The sequence below is a fragment of the Crotalus tigris genome, unplaced genomic scaffold, assembly GCF_016545835.1.
Source record: "Crotalus tigris isolate CLP2741 ecotype Arizona unplaced genomic scaffold, ASM1654583v1 scf7180000024437.13266115, whole genome shotgun sequence".
In the NCBI taxonomy this organism is placed as follows: Eukaryota; Metazoa; Chordata; class Lepidosauria; order Squamata; family Viperidae; genus Crotalus; species Crotalus tigris.
This window is the reverse complement of record NW_024100606.1, coordinates 3,520,852-3,542,814: the sequence shown is the minus strand read 5'-3', so window position 1 is coordinate 3,542,814 and position 21,963 is coordinate 3,520,852. Positions and strand designations below refer to the sequence as shown.

Genomic DNA, 21,963 nt, shown 5'->3' with positions numbered 1-21,963 from the left:
TAGTTTGTGGTATAGTTTATCAAATGCTGTACAGATAAAGTATATCCACAACATTTTGCTGGTTCACTAATTTTGTCACTTTGTCAAAGAATGCAATAAGATTTGTTTGGTGTGATGTGTTTGACAAACCTATTTTGGCTTTTGGTTATGATTTTGTTTGCCTCTAAATGTTCACAGATTTGTTGCTTATCTTTTCCAGAATCATTCATTATTGATATCAAGCTGATAGGTCTGTAGTTTCCTGGGGCCATTTTTCTCCCCCTTTTTTGAAGATGAGAACTATATCAGCCTTTCTAACTCATCCAATAGTTCTCAGATGCTCCAGGATGGTTGAAAGATATGGTTCAGTGGTTCTGAGATCACATCTGCCAATTCTTTCAGAACTTGGGGTATAATCCATCTGGTCCTGTTGATTTGAACTTATCTAGAGTGAATAGATGTTCTTTTAGCATCTTGCTTATTTTGACTTGCATTCTTTGCATTGCTATTTTTCCCTAAAAAGATTCACTTCTTCAACTGAATTTTATATCTTATATATTATATAAAGGTGGGAAGAATTCTGAAGTGATTTATATTGGTCTTCCCCCCCCCCCAAAAAAACCCTGGCATTTTAACAGGGATATATAGACTTCTTATATCCACTGTAAAGAACAAAAACATGCCATAAACACACATGCATATACACATGTAACAGGTTTATTTGATAAGGTACAATTTAAAAAAGTGGAAAGCTAATGTGTTGTAAAACAAAACAGAAGCTTGTTGTATACTTTTTATTTGCAAAAATACTAGACTCACAAAGATCTGAAGCATTTCAGAAGAAAAGGTAAATAAGATGACAAAGAATACCTATTGATGAAAATTATGGAGCATTTGGTAAGGAGCATCCTTGAAAATTTCCCTTAAAAATTATGCTAACATAGGAGCAATGTCAAAGCAACTACAGAAAGAACAAAGCCTGGGGTGTTTCTGTGGCTAAAGCAGGCATGGAATACTGAAACAAAAGGCCCCTAAGCATGTTTATGGTAGACACAAAAGGGGTACCAAACATGATGACCAGTGAAGTGTTAACTAGAAATGTAGCTTTATATAGTCAGAACTCTGCTAGCCATCCCCCACCTAGTTTTTCCCAATTTTCTGTCCTCCAGTTAGTATGAATTAAAAGGTTCATCATCTCCAAGCTCTATGGCCAATGGTTAGCTGTGCTGATACTAAGTGGATTCCAGACTTCTTGAAGCCCCCAGGTTGCAGAAAGCTATATGCCAAGGTGGTGAATCTGTGGCCTTTCAGAATCTGTGGCCTTCAATTACAAGTTCACACCAACTTGGCCAATAGGGAACTTAGAAATTGCAACTAATTAAAATCCCTGGAGGTATAGATTTCTCACCTCAAGTTCTAAGAGAAGGCTTATATTTCTACATGTTGTTTGGGATGTTTATTGTCACTGAGCTATATCTTCTCTTAAAAGAATACTTGTATTTGCTCTTTGCCAATCTAATTCTGCCTCACACAATCACTTAATATAAATAAATTCAGTTTGTCAACCCCACATTTTCTTATAGGCCTCCCAAAATAAGCTGCAGCAGCAACAATCCATAACAAAATACAGCGAATGGAGTTTAAAACTATATGACTAAACTATTGGATCTCAGCTTTTCCTTATTTGGTAATTGTATATAATCTTTAGCATATGGGTGATAAAACATGAACAGAAATATTACAATCTAGGAGATGATTAGATGGTCCTTTTACCCTGAAGGAAAAAAAAAAAGAGCAGTCCTGCCTATTTTGGGTTATAGAATTTATCTTTAGAACAGCTGCTGATCTTGCAGATATATAGAGGTTTGTAAATAATTATGAACATCAGTGATTAATAAAAATGTCTATTTCAATGCCAGGATCAAACATATACAGGCTCCTGTCTAATTTCGAAGGCCCTTTATGATCAATTTAGACTTTTAAATGGCATTCTGTTCTGCCCTTGACAAAAGTATCACCTCCTCTAGAATTTTGATTCTCTGGTTTTTCTGGCCTTACAGATATGATCAGGCTTGTAGTTGTAGCAACCAATGCCATTTACCAACTGAAAGGGAGGGCAAATATGAAGTTTGTTCACCTGATTCATTTGGGTAACTGCCTTGAACTGGCGCCATGCTACATGACATGCAATTTAAAATATAATATTATTTTGGAAGATCCATTAGAAACCAGCTTTAAATTGATTAAAAAAATAGAAGAATTTGGTGAGGTAGCTGGACTTAAGATTAATAAGAATAAATCCAAATTAATAACAAAAAATCTTACAACGGCACAAGAAAGGGAATTGGAAGATAAAACAAATATAAGTATAACCAAGAAAATAAAATATTTAGGGATCTGGCTTACAGCGAAATGTTCCTCGATTAAGGAGGACAATTATGATAAAATACTACACCAGATAAAAAAAGATTTAGAAAATTGGGAAAATTTGCAAATTTCATTTTTAGGGAGGACCACTACGGTCAAAATGAATGTATTGCTAAAAATATTATTTCTGTTCCAGGTTATTCCAATAAAATTAGGGAAAACATTCTTTCAAGATTTAAATAAATTGATCACTAAATTTATATGGCAAAGGAAAAAACCCAGGATTAAATTAAAACTCTTGCAAGATACGAAAGACAAAAGGGGGATTGGCGTTACCAGAGTGGGAAATATACTACCAAGCATCGAGCTTAACTTGGCTAAACGATTGGATGGATTTGAAAAATAGTAGTTTTAACAATAGAAGGACATGACTTGCAAGCAGGGTGGCATGCATTCCTATGGGATGAAAAACATAAAATACACAGAAGCACGAAGCTGAAAACACCAGCCTGAAGATGACGAATGGGACTTCGTCGAAATGTCACCAAGACACTTCCAATTTTACGCGGGAGAAAACCCGAATAACCAAAGACCTACATACAAACACCTGCAAAACCCTCAGAAAACATGTATGTATGTATGTATGTATGTATGTATGCATGCATGCATGCATGCATACTGGTCTTGGTGTATTCGGGTCTTTTCCCAGGTAAGATTGAGAGTATCTTGGCGATGTTTTGACGAGGTCCCACTCGTCATCTTCAGGCTGGGGTCTTTGGCTTCGTGCTTGTGCGAGCAAAGTGTGATCGGAGCTGCTGTCTCTCTATAAATATTGGTGGGGGGTGTAGAGTGCTGGCTTAGTTGCTGTAGGAGGGTTGGTTGGCTGTGTTGGAGTTATTGTTTGTGGATTGTTTGGCTGTTTTGTAACATCCTGAGTAGCTATATATAGTGTGTATGTGTGTGTGTGTTTTAAACAGATCTTACTCAAAAACTACCAACATTGTGATCTGTCATGAGGTCATCAAGTGTACACTGAACAGGACACAAAGGGCAGTATGCTCTTGTGTTGTTGTCTATATATCACCACAATTGCAAAGTGCAGAAGCCACCAAGTAGAACCACATACTGGTACCCAGTAATCTAGACAATTTACTCAAAATGTGATATCTAAAGCAGTCCCTTCCTATTGGATATTTGGATTAAATTCCCCTAATTCCCAGACACCAGAGAGTGTGGCTTTAGGCATTATTGGACTAACATAACTGTATGGCATCAGACTGGAGAAGAATGGTTTAAGAATTAAAATCAGAAATGTCCATTCCTTCGCAACTTCAATATTTCTCAGACCATTGAAATCAACTGAACTCAGCTCTTTACTTGTTTAAAGAAGTGGGTGCTTTAAAGAACTTTTTATTAAAATTCAGAGAATTGCAGGAGCCAAGTTTGATTTTGACAAGATACTTTGTCAAAGAAGGCTGCAATCAAACTGAGTACTATGTGAAGATGATATTGTGGATTAAAATATAGAACCTGGCCCCTAAGCCTGGAAAGAAGTTTGAAAAGAGAAAATGGGGGGGGGGGAAGCATGAGAGTGGCCAAATAATTAATTGCTCACATGGTCAATTGCAAAAACAGTATCAGCTGCTTGCTGGAAACAATATTGCATTTTCTGTAATCGACTTCCCAATTCTCTTTGCTGTAATAATACAGTATTCTTTCTCTCACAGATACAGTTCGTAGCCTATATAGCAGTGGTTCTCAACCTGTGGGTCGGGACCCCATTTGGGGTCGAATGACCATTTCACGGGGGTCGCCAAACCACGCTGTCCGCCATTTTTTTCCCTTTTCCCTAGCTGTCCTACTCCCTCTTATTGGTGAGCAGACCCACTTGGGGGTCACCACAACATGGGGAACTATATTATGGGGTCACGGCATTAGAAAGGTTGAGAACCACTGCTATATAGAGATCACTTCCTGAATCAGAAATAGTTGGGATATGGTTGGCAATTGTTTGTCTCTTTACCCTCAATGGCTCTGAAATTTCTAGAGGCAACTCTAACAAAACTGAAAGAATCTGGTTAGCTTTCCAGAAAAAAATGCTCCCTAAAGCTTCTATTATTCATTAATATAGCTTGTGTTTCCTTAAAATCCCCCATTCCAATGGTTTTTTTTTTAGAGAGATGTTACTGAAAAGTACAATATCATATTCATTTAGAAAAGAGCTACAAACGAGCATCCCTACACTTACCTTTGGAAAAATCTCCAGAGCTCACATTGAGGAAGGTGAGCAGTCTGTGTCTCCCCCCCCCCCAAAGCATCCCTAGACTATGTGGCTCCATCTCAGAAGTTGGTGCCATTTTTGAAGCAGCCGCAATGAATTGTACCCATTCTGAAAAATGGCACCCACTTTGGGGACAAAACCACATGGCCTGCATCATAACCAATGGTTTCTACTTCTCCTATTTTATGTGTTATCTGTAGATAAAACCTAAACATTTCATTCCTGATGTCAGCAAAAGTCCATTGTTGCCAGAGATATCCTATCTATTTTAACCTTGGTCAAATAAACTAATTTTACATTCATTCCCTTTACTCTGATCTTTAGTCCCTTCAGATGTTCTAGAACAGTGTTTCTCAACCTTGACAATTTTAAGGCAATGCTGGCTGTGGAATTCTGGGAGTTGAAGTCCACATGCCTTAAAATTGTCAAGCTTCTAGAACATGATTTTTCATTTTTTCTTGGCCTTCTCTCACAAAATTCTTCATAACATCACTATTTTAAATGTGACTTGCTCCTTGAAAAATACGTATATTGGATACAGTAGGTGGCTTTCTGTAGGACTATTTACTCAAATTTGAGGACACTGATATATATAAATGCTTTTACAGAATTCTACAAACTCAAGTTCTTGGAATATGAAATTCAAGATTAAGAACAATGAATTTTGTAATTTGGAAGATAGGGCTAAGCAAACATGAATATAAGATATGGGACATATAGCAGGTAAGTAGTTTGAAGACATATAGAGCCATACGCAACCAAGACGAATACCAGAAATGCTAGGCTGCTATGTATTTTTATTTTATTCTTCTTCCACGTTAGATCAAATTTTAGACTGACAAAATGAAGCTACCATCTTGGCTTGTCATTGGCAAAAATAAGTCATTATCAATAGATATTTCTGTTAGTAGCCAGCATATTAGCAGATTGGCCAATCTCTGCATCTCTCCACATTCACACAGCATGTTGTTATCTGCTAAAAGGGTCTGCCAAGTAGTATAAGCAAGGTCAAATGCTTCAGCCATATCCTCATTTAATGTTATTCCTTGCTTCTTGATCTCCTTCATCCATCTTTTACTTCAATTTTGTTCTTGCATATCTTTAAGAATGTTTGCCCTTGCCATAAAGCTGTTCCTAGATTGGAGTCAGCTGCCTTGGGGCATATGTCCATTCAGGATCATTCTCTTGCTTAGCTCTCTCAGCATCTACTGCTACCTCTCTTGGTCTCAGGTGGGCAATGCCAGCGAGAGGGTATATTTTCTCGATTTTTTTATATTGTGTACTTTATGTTTTTTGTTTTATTATAAGCCATGTGGCTAAATAAATAAGCAAGCTTTTTATCTGGATAATTATTGCTAAATGAAGGATATAGAAAGGAATAGAGCCATAGCTTAGCATCAGACCTATATTTATATCTACATGGCTCAATCTTTGTCATCTCCAGTTAAAACTAAAGCTTTGGTAAGAACAGCTGATAATAGCTGCTCCAGATCCTAAACAAATGCTGCAATCCTAAATAATTATGGAATCCAATTCAATAAAATACAATTTTGCTTGAATCTTTGGCCTCTGCCAAATTATTTTCAGATGGAAAAATATCACTAGCAAAATTCAACAATAGAAGTAACATTTTGAAGTGAATCCATTGACCTTTCAGTATAATTTTGAATGGTACCGGTGGAAGGAGAGATTTCTTTCACTCCCACATATAGAAATAAAACCAAGAATTAACCCAGACAGGTATATTTCAAGACATAAAAAATATTTATTCTCTTTACGTTATTCCTACATCAAAACCTAAATCAGATGTCCAAAGTCAAACTTTAATGAATTAGGGATAGCAAGAAAGATGGGACTTTATACATTTGTACCACCTGTTAATTTTAACAGGACAGTAAATATTTTCTTATAGACTGTTGCTGAGTTCTCCATTTTCACAATCCAAACAGTATTTGGCAGTAAAGAATCACCATGCTACCACTGTGAGCAAGCTGGATTATTAAATCACAATTCAGTTGGAATGGAAGAGACTAAATTTTTTGCCAATCTTTCAAGCAGCTTGGTATTGTTTTAGAAAAAGATAAATTAACACTGGTTGCAGATTTTTTTTCTAAAAAAAAATGAACACAATTGAATGGATTTGAAATTATGCTTTTCCAACATAGTAAGTTGAGGACACGAGCACAGCTCAGTTCTTTAAGGGAAGGTACAAAGCCTTATTGAAGAACGAAGTAGGATGATCGCCGAAGTGGTTTGTTCACAACAAAGCTGGGATCTGCTTTTATAAAATTGGTATGCCAAAAATCTGTCTGGATTATAGGATAGTAGCAGCAAGAATGAAACAGTGTTGCTGGGAACATGCTACTATGTGAGAGAGGACAAGGAGGAACTGAGCCAAATCCAGCATAATCACATGGGATAGTTCAGTACCACATCCTGTTTGGCCAATTCCAGCAACATAGGGTCATCGAAGAACTTGCTGATGCTCACATCCTCACTTAGACCCTGGAAGAAAAATAATGAATGGTGATCATTACATTGGGGAATGGGGGGAAGACAAGAGTCTGAATTCCATTGCCATGAAAGAACTCAGAAATCAAGAGATAAATTGGCTTATCATCTATATCTTACCTTCCTGCGTCTAGTTTTGATCATAAATTCTCTGGCCAGGTGAGGGGCTGGCTGTGGTTCAAGAGGTCTGATCACAATGCTCTTGTCCAGGGGATCACCTGGCACAATCTGTAACATCAGGCATATTTAGTAAACGTTAAGCTGAATTTCCCAATCATGACACATAAAATGTTCAAACTCTTCATGTTGGAATATTAATAAAATAATAATTTAATGTTTACCACACATGTTTCTACACACATTTAGACTTATATATATGTGCATGTGTGGCACTAAATGAATGCTTTTAAAGCATTCCAAAAGAGTCATGTCCACATCTCAAAATCACAGATCTGCTTTTAAAAAATATTTAATGGATTAAACTACCTATAGTTTATAGATCTCTTCTACCATTGTAAAAAATGGTTATAGATCTTTCTTTCTATTGTAGTTGTAGTTAAATATGGCAACCATGGAACAGGTTTGTAAAATGTTTTCTGTTCAAATTCAGAAGGAAACCCAATATTGACTTCTTAATGGCTTAGGAGATGTTACAGAAAAAAAGTAAAAAAGCTTGAATGGAAATCCCAATGACCAGGGAGGTAAAAATTTAAGATTATCAAGCAGGAATCTGTTCTTCCACCTTAGCAAAATTTCTGCCCTTCCCCCCATACCAAAAATAGAACTTACAAAAAAATAAATATATCAGTAATATAGAATTCAGAACATGCCATTTGACCTCTCCCCTTGTAAAAGCATGTGGGATAATTCATCAATTAATATACAATGCTTTACAGCAGGGGTGTCAAACTCAGTTTCATTGAGGGCCACATCAGCATTGTGGTTTCCCTTGGGGGGGGGGTGGGAGTGTGTGGCCAGGGTGGGTGCGGCCTATTGGGTGGGCGTGGGTGGAGTAGGTGTGGCCTACTGGGTGGGCATGGCCAGCTCTACATCATTCACGTCAAGGGTGCCTGTGGGGGCCTGGGCAGGAGTGGGACAGATCTGAGGGTCTCTGGCAGAAGGGAGTGGGACCAGGGCACATGCCAAGACATGGTCCATTGGAGGAACCTCACTGTTCCTCTCAGGCCATGGGGGGGGGGGACTGGATGGTGGTGCAGGCTGCCAAGAGCCCTGGGCAGCAGAGGTCAAACGCCCAGCCTGGCCCTCGAGTACCTGCAGCACCAAGCCCAGCCCCACTTCCCCAAGGGGGCATCCAGCTGCACTTACCTCCTCCTCAAGGCTGCTGCTGCTATACTTGCTCTCCTTAGCCAGGTTGCTCATGATGGGTACAAGGGCAAAGTCAGAGGGAGGCCCATTCGCTCTCCATGGGAGTAGGCCCGGCTTTGTATCCAAAGCTTCCTTACCAATAGGATGGGAGACCCCCAGGATAGGCCAGGAGGAGGGTGCAAGGGGATGGTGAAAGGGCAGCAGGGCAGGACTAAGGCAGGATTTCCTCAGATCCTCCCTCTCCTTCTTTCCTTCCTTCCTAAGTACAGAGTGGTGGGAAAATATTTGAGATGAGGGAGGGAGAAAAACAGGCAAGAAACACAGCTGGAGAGATGTCACCCTTCGTGAGGAACGAAGAAATGCAACATTGTCTGAGCTTACCTGCATGACGCCACCCAGCCCCCAGCCTGCCCGGTCTCGGCAGGTAGCAAGGTGCTCTCCTCACAGCGCTGAGAGGCTGAGCCAGGCAGCGCGAATCTGAAAAGAAGCGCGACGCCGCCCAGCCTGCCCGGTTTTGGCAGGCAGCCAGGCACTTTCCTCACAGCGCCAAGAGGCTGAACCAGGCGGTGTGAATCCAAAAAGCATGAATCCTCACAGCGCTGAGAGATTGAGCTGGGTGGTGCAAAGCTCGTCAGTTTGCATCTTGCTGCCTGCTAACACTGGGCAGGCTGGGGGCTAGACAGCATTGCACTTCTCATCAGATCCGCGCCATTTGGCTCAGCTCTTGGCGCTGTGAGGAGAGCGCCCTGCTGCCTGCCGAAACCGGACAGGCTGGGGGCTGGGCAGTGTCACACTTTTTAGATTCGCGTAGCCCAGCTCAGCGTCTTGGCGCTGTAAGGAGAACGCCCTGCTGCCTGCCAAAACCTCTCCCTCAGAGCCCATCAAACCAGACATGTGAAATAAGCGAGGGCCATTTGCTGGCCATTTCCAGACGATGATGCATTTCTTCATTCCTCACAAAGGATGACACCTCCCCAGCATGCACCCAGGGGGTGGGGCTGACACAGCAGGGGCTGGTTCCTTGCTGTTTCCAGATGGCCTTGTGGAGCTAAGACTGAATGTGTTTCAGCATAGATGGCCACCAAATTGTACGTTGGCTCCCAGCCGGCCTGGGTCAGGGCCAGGGTCAGGGCCAAGGCAGCGGGGGCCATTCCTTCACTGTTTCCATGATGGCTTCACAGCCACATGAAACCACTTCACAGGCTGCTTCTGGCCCGCGGGCCTTGGGTTTGACATGTCTGCTTTACAGGATCTCTTACATAAATCCATGGCACTTCTTTAAAGAATTCTGCCTGGCAGACCGTGAATTCTAATAAAAAATTGAGAATTCTGGATCTTCAACTTTTTCCTCATCTATATGCTTACAATGCCTCCATACCACTTACTTGCCAGTGGTGAAAAACAGAGAGTGAGAATGCTTGTCCCTGGGTATGTGTCCTGAGGTCTGTCTCAAATCCAAATGAGTCGATAGCTGGGATAAAGGCTTTGATAGTATAGAGAGGGGATCCTGGGATTGGTGCATCCTGGGTCACATGGCCTCTGCAAAAATACAAAAAAGAAAGCAAACTCCTTTGATTCACATTTGACTCAATTCCCAACTGAGAGATATGTTTGCCTCAGTGTGACACAAGGAAACAGACAAATTTTATTATATAGAAAAATTGGTGAGGTATCAAAACATAGCAAGGGGTAGGGGTGGAGGGGGGAGAACAGATCAAGTGGGATGTCTGTAGGTTTTGAAAAGGAAAAAGGAAGAATGTAAACATCTATCTTGGCAAAGACAAGCAGCTCATTGCAAAATGAATAAACAGGCATGATGGAGATAAATTTCTCATCTGTCTTCAGAAGCAGATACCAAGTCAGAACATTACCCAAAACAAAACAAAACAAAACAAAACACAGCATGTTACTTCATAAGAGGAGGCAGAAATAACTGAACATATTCTAATGCTTGTTAATATTATTGCCATATACAAAGTACCTATATTTCCAGGTTGTCCCAAGCATTTAATCTTTCGTATTGCCTGATGCAAGCATCATAATGTATAATGTTGCAAAATTATATGATAGAATTCGTGATCAGGAAGATGTTGCTCCCGAATGTTACTAACAAATTTCTTTTTTCCTGAGCAAAATATCCCTTCTTCTTTGTAATAACTTTTTGGAACAGTTATTTTTATATGGTTTTTGGTTTTGGTTGGGGATTTAAGATTCACTTTTTAATGAATTGATATTTTCCTCTTTTATTGTCGAGTATACTTTTATCCAAAAATAAAATTTTATAATATATAATAATAAATAAAAAAATACAAGTTAAAATTTTATCAGAGATGTTCAATAGAACCCTTCCTCACTCTTATATGGGACAATCCCTCCCCTCCTTTCAACTCTTCCCCTCCTTTTTTTCCCAGAAAAGGTTAAAACAGTGCTTGCTGCATTATGAATAATCTGCACTTTAAATACTAAATTCCAAGAAACTATGTACCATATTTAAGAAATGTCACCAGAGAGTATTTCAATTAATATTATTTAAAACTTTAAAATAGCTTAAAATTGCCACTTACCTACGCCTGGCCAGGACAGTGTACACTGCAGAGACACAGTCAGCAGGAGCCTGGACCTCTACGAAATAGTATGGCTCCATTAGCCGTGGCGTGGCCTGAGGAAAACACCATGCAAGAGAGTTTAGCTGGAGATAAATGCTCTCCCTCCTTCATGGATTACTGCCTTATCATGGTGAAGGGGCTTGCGTAACTCAATGAAGCTATGAGCTATGCCATGCAGGGCCACCCAAGATGGACAGGTCATAGCAGAGAGTTCTGACAAAATGTGATCCACTGGAGAAGGAAATGACAACCCACTCCAGTATCTTTGCCATGAAAACCCCATGGACAATACCAAAAGGCAAAAAGGACAGGAAGGTCCAGAGGAACGTTGTCCATGGGGTCGCGATAGGTCGGATACAACTTCGCAACTAACAACAAATGCTCTCCAAAAAGGTTGTTTCTCCAAGACTGAGTAAATTCCCCATTTCCTTTCCCACTTATTGCAAGGGGAAAACCCCAATAATTACTATTGACTAGAACGTTTAAAGCAAAGAGTTAACTATTGGCAACTTAGCTCCTTTTTTCCTAAGCTTGATTTGAAAAATGGAATTGGATTAGTAGAGACACTGTAGCAAAAATGGTTCTACCGTGTAATAATTCCTATTCTTCTAGCGTATTTTCAAAAATAGGGAATTAAGCATCCACTAAACCTCTACAGAGAATTAAATAATGCGTAGAACTTTAATTAAGGTTAGTAAAGTTAAACAAGCTCTACTTTCAAATTATGGTTAAGGCTCTTCACACTATGACAGATCATAGTCTAGGTCTGAATGAAGGGTTAAGACTAACTAAAACATAGCTTAGTGTCTTGCAAATCAAGTCACTGAACCAGGATAGTGTTTGTTTCTGTGTTAGAAGTTTCTTACCATGAGAAAGGCAGAATACACAACCCGACGGGCTGTTGGAATGATCTGTCCACCTCCCCGATGTAATGGTTCCTGAGCAATAACAGCATCCAAGATCTTAAATTTCACATTGCGGATCACTAGCGAAAAAGGGAGCACACAATATAGTAATAAGAGATTTGTTCATATGATTAAAAATGCGTATCAACTTAGGAGGCTGGGAGAGTAAATAATTTTTTTTCTTCATATAAACAGAATATATCACATTGTTATTCTTAATGTACTTGTATCCCAAAATGTACATGTTTTATATACTGGGCTCCAACAAAGGCTTTGAAGGTCATTCATATGTTGGCTCACAACCATAATTGGGACCATAATTTGTTGTAAGTGGTTGTGGCCGTATGTTGAGTTGGACCCAACTGTACAACAAATTTTACAGTGGTCACTAACCAAATACCTGCAGTCATTAAGCAAATCTAGCTTCCCCAATGGACAATTGGTGAAAAAGTTTGCAAATCATGATTATGTGACTGCAGAATGCTGCAACTAGTTTTAAGTGTGAGCCAGTTGCTTAATGCCCTAACTGCATTCACATGACTATGGGGATAGTATGATGGTAGTATACAGATGAATACAGATCATAAGTTTTTTTTTCTTGTAGCTTTGCACCATTGTTAAATGAATGGTTATAGGTTGAGAATTATCTGCTCTTTCAGTTGCTTGAATTAACTTTTGACTCTGAATAACAAGAACCTAAAGCAATGGACACTAATGGAGCATTCTGGCCAATATTATACAATGGATATTTTCTAAGACTTTGATTCATCTGAAAAGTAGTAGTGGTAATAATTTTTTAAAAAATCTGAAGAAATTCCCTGAGATGTTCTTTCCTGGAAAAACATTGTTTGTTAAATAAATGAGTAATCTACATTACTGAGCAGAAAATCATAGTTGCACACAGTAATCAAGAGCGTGGGAACTTTCTGAAGAATGGTAGTAATGGGTATTCCATTCTCATCAAGACTGCTGTAATTTCTGGTGCATTAAGATGTGTCACTTTATGAGCTGCAAATATATTGTCAGCAGAATGGGCCTGAGAACACTGAGAACAGGTTTGGCTGTCTTGAACACATTTACTTACATTCATCACACAGGGGCCCTTCCCTTGTCCCCCACTGGAAGCCTTGCACAATACTGTCCTTCACAGAACCTAAGAGGGTTTTGTCAACCTGTACAAAAGAAGCAGCAGTGTTATCAGGTGGGAGAAATCAGTCTCTGTATATTAAGCCCACAATATGGTATGTTAATTAATCTACGTGGATTACATTATGCATGGAACAGGTCATAAGGGATTGTTCAACAAGCTATGGTGAAATGAAACTATGGCCCACAACAATGTGCGGATTCAGTTTGAAACACATTCCCAAAAGCAAATTTCACAACACTATGTTTGAGAGCTGAAACAAAGTGATTCCAAGCTTTAAAGCTCCATATTTCTTTTTCATGATACTCCATGTTACTAGAAGTGTAGACCAGGATCAATTTTCTTACATTTATTCATTGTGACAGCAAGAAAAACAGTGGCTTCAGACAGTGGAAGGTTTCAATATATCTTGCATTTTGCTCTCTGTTACCATAATTTCCATTCCACATTTCAGAGATATGGAATTAAATATTTGGCCTGTACAATGCTTCGATTCAGTTCCAAAATTTTGCTTTGCAATGTCTGATAAAACGTAGCATGTATCTTAACATTTTAAAACAACCATCTCTTTTCTCAAGATTATGTGGCAGAAATAGCATGATCCAAGGGAAAAAAGCAGCTATTTCAATGAGTTCGCTGGTGAGTGCTATATTCATACTCCTACAACTGAACATCTTTTATTTAAAATGGGCCTGTTTCTTGAATATTGCATAGCTTTATTAAATATTCCTAGATATGAATATCCACTTGGGATGCTTATCTCCCTTGACACCTAAAGTGGTAAAAACAGAAGTAAAGAAAAAAAAGAAGATGCTTATCACAAGCTCAAAACCATCTACTATAAATAGTTTCTGCAGAATCCTTACCTCTGAGGGTAAGGTATCATCCACCAAGATGTTTGGTCCAGTAGCATCTGGTCCAAAGGCCCAGATAGAACGAGCAGCCAACAAATCCCAGTCATATTTTGTCTGGAAAAACTCACCCAGCTTTTTCCTAATAGGAGATATATTGAAGAGCAAAAGGGAGAGAACTCAAAAGGTCAGACAGCTTAATATTCTTCTCCAACATGAACTACACCATAGTTCTTCTGACAGATATTTGTCAATTCCTCTTTATACCTTTTCAAAGGAAAGACTGCTTTTTTTAGCAACCTCACATTATGTCCAAGCTTCTTAAAGGATGGGCATGTTTTCTATAACAATGGCTTATGGATTAATTAAGCATTTTAACCACACTTTTGAAAGAATTAAGGTGGCCTTGATACAGCAAGCAAGCTGCAATGGCAGGGTAATGCTCATAGACATAAACATATTTTTAAAAATATGATATTTTTGATATATATATTTTAAAAATGGCTCAATTTATTCACAGTAGTGTAAACAGGAAATGGAACTGGCAGGTGTAATAGTAAAACACTTATGAAAATCATAAACTCACATCTCAAATGGTAAAACTGGACCACTGGGCCAAAATTAAAGGAATTATTTACTTCATGAATTCTCCCACCTTGGCAGGTCTCTAGAAGATTCATACCTGTTCCATGTTATCTGCACAACTTCATTCTCAATGTCTTCAGCCAGGCCCTTTTCTAGAGGCTCAGCAATCATTGTAATCTTGTTTCTGAACAAAGATACAAATGTTATTTGGCTAACAAAGGAAAACAAAGAGCAGACGGGATATTTTCTAAAATGAAGGCATTGATAAATGTCAATTTGGAGCTTCTTTACTCGGAACTGTTTTTCCATTTGAAATTATTATAAGGAAGAATCTGACTTAATTTTTACTCAACTCTTGGAACCTGCAGGTGAACTGGGATTCTTTGTTTGGTTGAAGTCCTTTTGAGTTTAAAAAAGTAGTCTGCATTCCTCAGGCTACACATATGCATTGAGCTAATTAGAAATAATCACTTTATACTATCAATCCTTCTCCAGCAATTTAGTGAGAACAGAACAATGGGGAAAATGACAAAGAGATGGCACCACATACTTGGGGTAACCCACTGCAAGAATGTGGCTCTCAATAGATTATCTGCAAACCTATGCAGTCCTTCTCTTTTTGAAATTTACTGAAAGGAATCAAATAACAACTATGAGTAAGAGGGCCTGTGGGCATTTCAGAATACCTTACAGCTACTCTGCTTTTTTCTAGGCAATATTATACTGTATACTGTTGAAAAACTGTAATAACTGGAGAGAAAATATTTTGACCCAAAGAAGAAACAGAAATAATTTACTAATTTGGATACCTGTGTTGAGGGAGGATTTAAAATAGTTTTTGTAGTTCAATGTATAGGCCTCCAAAAATACTTTTCCAAATCAATTCTTTCCCAATTCATTTGAGGGATTTTAAAGACATGAAACATAAATAAGTATGTAAATATCTTCTTGAATGTTTCCAGATCATTTTGAGCACAGCAAACACTAGTCTTTATATTGACTCATTTTTAAGATTCTCATCAAAGATCTTACTTCTTATTGGGTGTCTCAGCAAAACACTTCAGGGAAGATGTTTCCACAACTGTCTCACAGAATGTGACCACAGGATCAGCTACCTTTGAAAAACAAATTATGAGAATAGGTAGAGAGCCCATAATCCAATTTCCCCCAAGTCATTTTAAATGGGAAGACCCAGGAAAAACCACATATTGAAGTCAAATTCAGGGGTAGTATTAAAAAGGCAAACATCTTTGTATTTCCAGCTATATATAAGAGAGGAGATTAAGAGGCATATAACAATGTCATCATGCTGGGGCCACCATTTATGTACGTGCAATACAGATGTTGAGGTGTGAGTGACATTTGCAGGATTACATTACTGTGCACATGCTATCACTGTATTTTGTTGCGGGTGCATTATTAGTACCTTGATATCAATCTCTGAATACATTTTCCGAAGATCATGCATTACACAGTCAAGATAAAGTTCTCCTGTTCCCAAGATCACATGTTCCCCAGATTCTTCCACCTGGATAAAGCATACATAGAACATAAAATATAAGAAAATAAATAGAGTACCAGCCTTACCTAACTATAGTGACAAAAACAAGATATGGAGATTAAATATTTTCCCAGTTTTGGCATCATTCAGATGCATGGACTTCAATTCCCTGAATTCTCAACTGTCGTCATGTGACATGCAGATTAGTGAGGGCCTGTATAGACAGCTAAATTAAATCTTCTTTTTCAACAGCAACATATATTTGAATGATGGATGCTAGTTAAAAGAAATACCTGAGCCATTATTTGCCTCTATGGAGAAAATCTTGACAACAGCCCAGAATCTTGGACTAAGAAATGGCTATTAGTGATTGATCATATGAATTTTAAGAAAAGACTTAATACACAGAAATATGTCAAATGTTAAAAGCCCATTAGTAAATTTCAGAGAAAAACCAGTTACTGTTGCTGCACACAAAGCATGTCCCAGTATTCTGACTTTCAGTATGATGAGTGTGTCCAGTGGAAACATACCCAAAACAAATAAAAAAGCTAACCTGCCACAAAAAAGCTAACCTGCCACAAGACCTTTCTTTGCCACAGGCTTCCCATGTTAACTTCTTATTGAAACATATTCCAAAACTAAGTCAATTTAACTATTATCAAATTAGTTCTCCAAGTATTAACATTTCTTCATTGGGGCAGGAATTTAAATTTCACTATACAGATAGTTCTCACTTAATGATAATTGGGACGAGAATTTCTGCACTGTTTGATAGCAATCCCAGCAGTGCCTGTTGCTATTGTCAAGTGAAAATTGTCAGTTGCTAAATGAGGGCCTCATATGCAACTTGGGACTTGCAATTTTCTGCCAGCTTCCCCAAAGCAAAGGAAATGGGAAAGCTGGTTGGAAATTACAAATATCTGATGACTCACAAGCAGGTCAGAGGGTGGGTGCGTATTAGGGAGTGAGATAGGAAAATGTTATGCGAGTCCATGCAGGCTGGAGAAGGGATGCTGAGTCACTGCATAAATGTGTGTGGGCTGGAGCCAGGCTGCTGTGGTGGAAGTGCATTATGGAGTACAGGACCCTTGGGACCACATTCTTTGTAGGGAGTTCCATGGGAGAAAAAGCAGCAGGAGCAACTTGCAACCTTCCTTCCAGGTTCCTCATTCACTTTGCTTGTGGGAAGCCTCCAAATGGTGATCTGATGACTATGGAATGCTGAAATCATTGTGTAAGCTGGTTGCCAAGCCAGCAGTTTGGAGCACATGACCAATGGGGTAGTGCAATGACCAGAACTTTGAGATCAATAGAAAGTTCCACCTGTCAGGTGCTGTTGCAACTTCAAACAGTTGTGGAACAAGGGTTTACTAATTGAGAACTATCTGTTTAGCTAGTGAATGTTACAATCTGCCACTTTTTTTTACATTTCCCATTTACTGTTTTCCCCCTTCTGTCAACTTTCTGAACTGAACATGCACCTTGGTAGTGAGAGAGGGATAGCTCTTATTGACTTTCCGCAGGCCATCCAACATTTTGGGCAGCTCAGATGGATTTACAGGCTCCACAGCTATTTTGATCACAGATGTGGTGTTGAACTTCAAGGGACGGAATATTTGAGCCTGAACAAAAGAGGTAATTATTATAATTCATAACATTTGCATTCTTCCAAAGAGCTTTGATGGTAAATATTTACCTCCCAATTCTCCAAAAACATTGTGTATCTTTTCTTGTTGTAAGAACATGGGAACTTGGGCCTTCAAATAACATGAGACTACAACGCCTACTACTATATCCACTGGCCTGACATATCTGGAAACCAAGGCTTCCTACTGTGTCCTAGGACATATGAAACTCCTAGAAGAGATTTATTATCTTATAGGGCAGACATGTCAAACTCGCAACGTCAGGTTTTATTTTCAGGGGAACATGGTACAAAAATGTCCAGGATAGCATGAATATAAATGATGAGAAACCATTAATCTGCTAAGACAAAATGATGCTTGATTCTATGCTGGTAATCACAGAATGTGAAATTATTCATCATAATGGGATGGAGCTAAAATTTTTAATTCTGAGTACAATAAGGAAGAGCATTTACTAGACTAACATTGCTCCTAGAGCTGAAAATAAATGCAGTGCCACAGGTGCCTTAACAAATCTAAGAACTTGGCAAGGAGCCAAGACTACAGTTATGAAGTTTGGAAAAATCTGAAAAAAGCAGGAACAAAATTTTTCCCCCATTGCTTTAATATTTCTAGAACTTCTGTCCCTTTGTCAAGAATAGTTCTTTAAGAAAAAGGTTTGTGAATTTCATCTCATGGTTCAGTTTTCCATGCAAAATACTATAGTTTTTTTTCACCCATGCTCTCCACAAAAAGCAGCTTTTTCAAAGGGGGAGAGCTTTAATACTAGAATGAAAAGGCATAAAGATTGGAGCTAATTGGAGCTGGAGGAAATGAGAAATGACCATGGAGCTAAAAAATATTATGTAGTACTAATTTATTACTTTGAGAGACAGAAAAACACACTATATTTTATTTCAGTTGTATCTAACCAGTTAACCAAATTATTTACTAATCCTCAATATCTTGCTTTACTTAATATACAAAATGCATACCAAGGTTGATAGTTTGTTACATTAAGCTAAAAATAATCATGATGAAAGGACAAGCAAATGAATATCAGGAACATTGTTTTTTTCACTATCTATGATAACAACTTTATATTAACTTTGATACCTCTTCATTACCCCTGGGCTCAGTGACAGTGGCTGTCTTCACAATAGGCTGGTCTACTCCCTCAATAAGCACCCAGTTACCAGCTGGCACTCTATTTACTTCTATATGGTACCTGAAAGAAGACATCAGTTAATCATCTCTAATATTCATTGATTCATGATCACAAGGTTATTCTAGCAGAGTTTCTTTGACTAGAAATTCCAAACTCTTTTAAAAGGGATAAAGAGATCATTATACAATTATATAACTTAAAAAACCCTGCATGTGAAATCTTCAAAAATAGATTCTTAAGTAAATAATTATTGTAATTGTATCATTCTTGGTCCTCCATGTCAGGCTCCCAGAACATTCAGGAAAAAACAGGTGAACATCCCTTACTACTTGAGGGGGGAAAACCTTAAATATAATAGGTAATATTGAAGAGCACCTAAAGCTGTGTGGGTATAGGTCAGGAAACACCCTGAAAAATATAACAAAACTTTCGTCCAAAAGCAATTTTCTCCCCTTCAGAAGTAAAAAGTTTCAATTGGCTGAAAGAAAGAAGAGAGTCCTGAGAAGGATGCTCAGCAATAGGCGTGGATTAGTCAATACCATTAAGGACCCACTAAAATTCTCAACCACCATTGGAAAACTTGATATAATTATCTGTCTGTCTATTTTTATCTATCTATCTATCTATCTATCTATCTATCTATCTATCTATCTATCTATCTATCTATCTATCTATCTATCTATCTATCTATCTATCTATCTATCTATCTAGCTACCTACCTACCTACCTACCTACCTACCTACCTACCTACCTACCTACCTATCTTTCTAATCTATCTAATCTATTTTATCTATCTAATTTCTATACTACCCATCTCATCTAAGTGACTGTGGGCAGTTTATTACAGCATAGTAATAATATAATAAATTCTAATGTGGGATACAAATAAATAAAGAAAAAAAACATTTCTAAGAAATATCTACCTTGCTACAGAGATCCAAAGGCGCCCCACAGTGCAAATCTGTGAATCTTCTTCATCTTCTAGAGTGTAGTTTTCTCCAAGTACCTTGACAGGTTGCTCTGCATGGATGGTTCCACTTAACACCCTGCCAAATGCATGGAACTGGACTCCATCGTCCGTACTATACATTTTTGTGGTGTGGCACATAAGTGGACCCTTTCAAAAAATTGTTTTTGATAAAAATCACCCTTTGATTTACCATATATAATTTATTTAAATATCATCATCATCATCATCATCATCATCATCATCATCATCATCATCATTATACAAATCTTGAAACCAATAGTCACAGTGACATTTTGGTTTACTGAATCCCAAGGCTGTATCTGAGAGATTTTGAATGTCCAATGCTCATTATCAAGGTGGGTATCACTTAAATAGCCTATTTATCTTATGGGATTGTGGTATTCTGAATTAAAGGAACCATTTATGAAAGAAGCCTGGAAACTGTAATCCTGTTAAGTCTGGTGGGAATGGTCGTTTGGTACACAAAACGAACCATACATTGATGTTGGGATGCTTCATTTTTCAAATATTAATATGTTTGTGCCTTGGGACAGTCATACCTTTCTTCTCTCCTTTCTTCAGGGTGGAGTCTAAAAAAAATCCCTGGGCATCTGCCTGTTGCAAATGGTTAGCTTTCATCAATTCCTAGCAAATCATAGCCTCGTTCACTCTTCAACAATCCCTGCATCCTGATCCTCTTTATTCATCACTAGAACAAGCATGTGACTAAAATTTGCTACCCTACATAGCTTTTATATAGAGTCCATGTTTCTGAGAGAAATAACATGCTACACATGAAGCCAAAGCATTTAAAATGGACTACTGTAAGCCATCTCCACCCAACTGGTCCCTTAACAAAAGGATGAGGTAGAAAACACTGACTGGTAATTTTCAGCACTTACACAGTTTAAAACAATTTTTGTACACATTCCTCAGAAAACTGATTTCCAAATTGTAGATGCAGCACATATACAATTTAAAACACTATACTTTAAAGCAGGGGTCCACAACCTCCGGTCTGTGGACTGGCACTGGGCCACGGCATATCAGCAACTGGGCCACACAAACAAGTGAAGCCCCATCCGCTGGATGCAGGCAGCACACAAAACCATGCCCCCTCTAGTCCGCGGAAAAATCTTTCTCCACAGAACCAGTCCCTGGTGCCCAAAAGATTTGGGCCTCTGCTTTAAAGGAGCAATGAATTACATTATATTTTGTCAGTGAGATTCAGAAATATTTTACATAATTTGCAATGGAATAAAAAACTGCTAAAGTGAAACAAGCAACTTACACATAGCTGCTTTGAGAAAGGTAATGGTCCAGTTTAATACCTGCTTCCCTTCTCTTCTGTGTTATTTCTATTTTTATTTAGTAATAATAATAGTGTATTAAAATAAAATAAACAAAATGTTACTCAAGCACAACTGCACAAAGCAGACTGATGCTAAATACAAAGGAGGAGTAAATAAAACTCTTACATCAGGGTCACATTCACTCATGGACTCTCCTAGATCAGAGTCAACTCCACCTGTATAAGTATGCTCAATCTTGGTCTTTGCCCCTATTTTAGGGGAGGGGATGTGCTGCACACACATATCCACAAAACCTGGAAGAACAAAGGTAAATGAAACAGCAATACATCCATATTTGGAAAAGGCAGAGATGGAAGCTTCTGCCAATTTTTAATTTTCCATTGGATTATATTTATTTATTTATTTATTTATGAGACTTATATACCGCTTTAAGTGCGAGCACTCTCTAAGCGGTGTACACCAGTAAGCAATGTATATATATATTTACATTGCCCCCAACAATCTGGGTCCTCATTTTACTTACCCCGGAAGGATGGAAGGCTGAGTCAACCTTGAGCCGCTGAGATTTGAACCGCTGACCTGCTGAACACAGTCAGCTAAAGTGGCCTGCAGTACTGCACCCTAACTGCTGCGCCACCTCGGCTCTTTCATGTCTCTTTCATGTCCAGAATACGCACTATGTTCAGCTATATGATTTTTTTTTTTACACAATAGCATCTGTTCTAGAACAGCAACTTAATTTTTTTCTTTATTTAAGCTGAGGTTATATTGTTTATAATTTATAAATTTAAATTTATAATACCTTCCAGTTTATAAAACTGGAAG

At 38.4% G+C, this 21,963-nt stretch overlaps 1 protein-coding gene across 1 annotated transcript in view; it reads right to left on the bottom strand.

The window, feature by feature from the left end:
- Positions 1-6,368: 6,368 nt before the first annotated feature.
- EFTUD2 (elongation factor Tu GTP binding domain containing 2) overlaps positions 6,369-21,963 on the bottom strand; it is a 37,378-nt gene continuing 21,783 nt past the window's right edge. Inside the window, exons 15-28 of the mRNA XM_039331447.1 lie at positions 21,304-21,431; positions 19,779-19,972; positions 18,804-18,915; positions 17,544-17,684; positions 15,985-16,086; positions 15,591-15,673; positions 14,656-14,742; positions 13,989-14,115; positions 13,060-13,147; positions 11,937-12,055; positions 11,029-11,123; positions 9,850-10,003; positions 7,259-7,366; positions 6,369-7,132 (exon numbers count right to left, since the gene is read on the bottom strand). Coding sequence (XP_039187381.1) covers positions 7,037-7,132; positions 7,259-7,366; positions 9,850-10,003; positions 11,029-11,123; positions 11,937-12,055; positions 13,060-13,147; positions 13,989-14,115; positions 14,656-14,742; positions 15,591-15,673; positions 15,985-16,086; positions 17,544-17,684; positions 18,804-18,915; positions 19,779-19,972; positions 21,304-21,431 — 1,634 coding nt within the window. The 3' untranslated portion in view covers positions 6,369-7,036. The remainder of the gene's footprint in view (positions 7,133-7,258; positions 7,367-9,849; positions 10,004-11,028; positions 11,124-11,936; positions 12,056-13,059; positions 13,148-13,988; positions 14,116-14,655; positions 14,743-15,590; positions 15,674-15,984; positions 16,087-17,543; positions 17,685-18,803; positions 18,916-19,778; positions 19,973-21,303; positions 21,432-21,963) is intronic.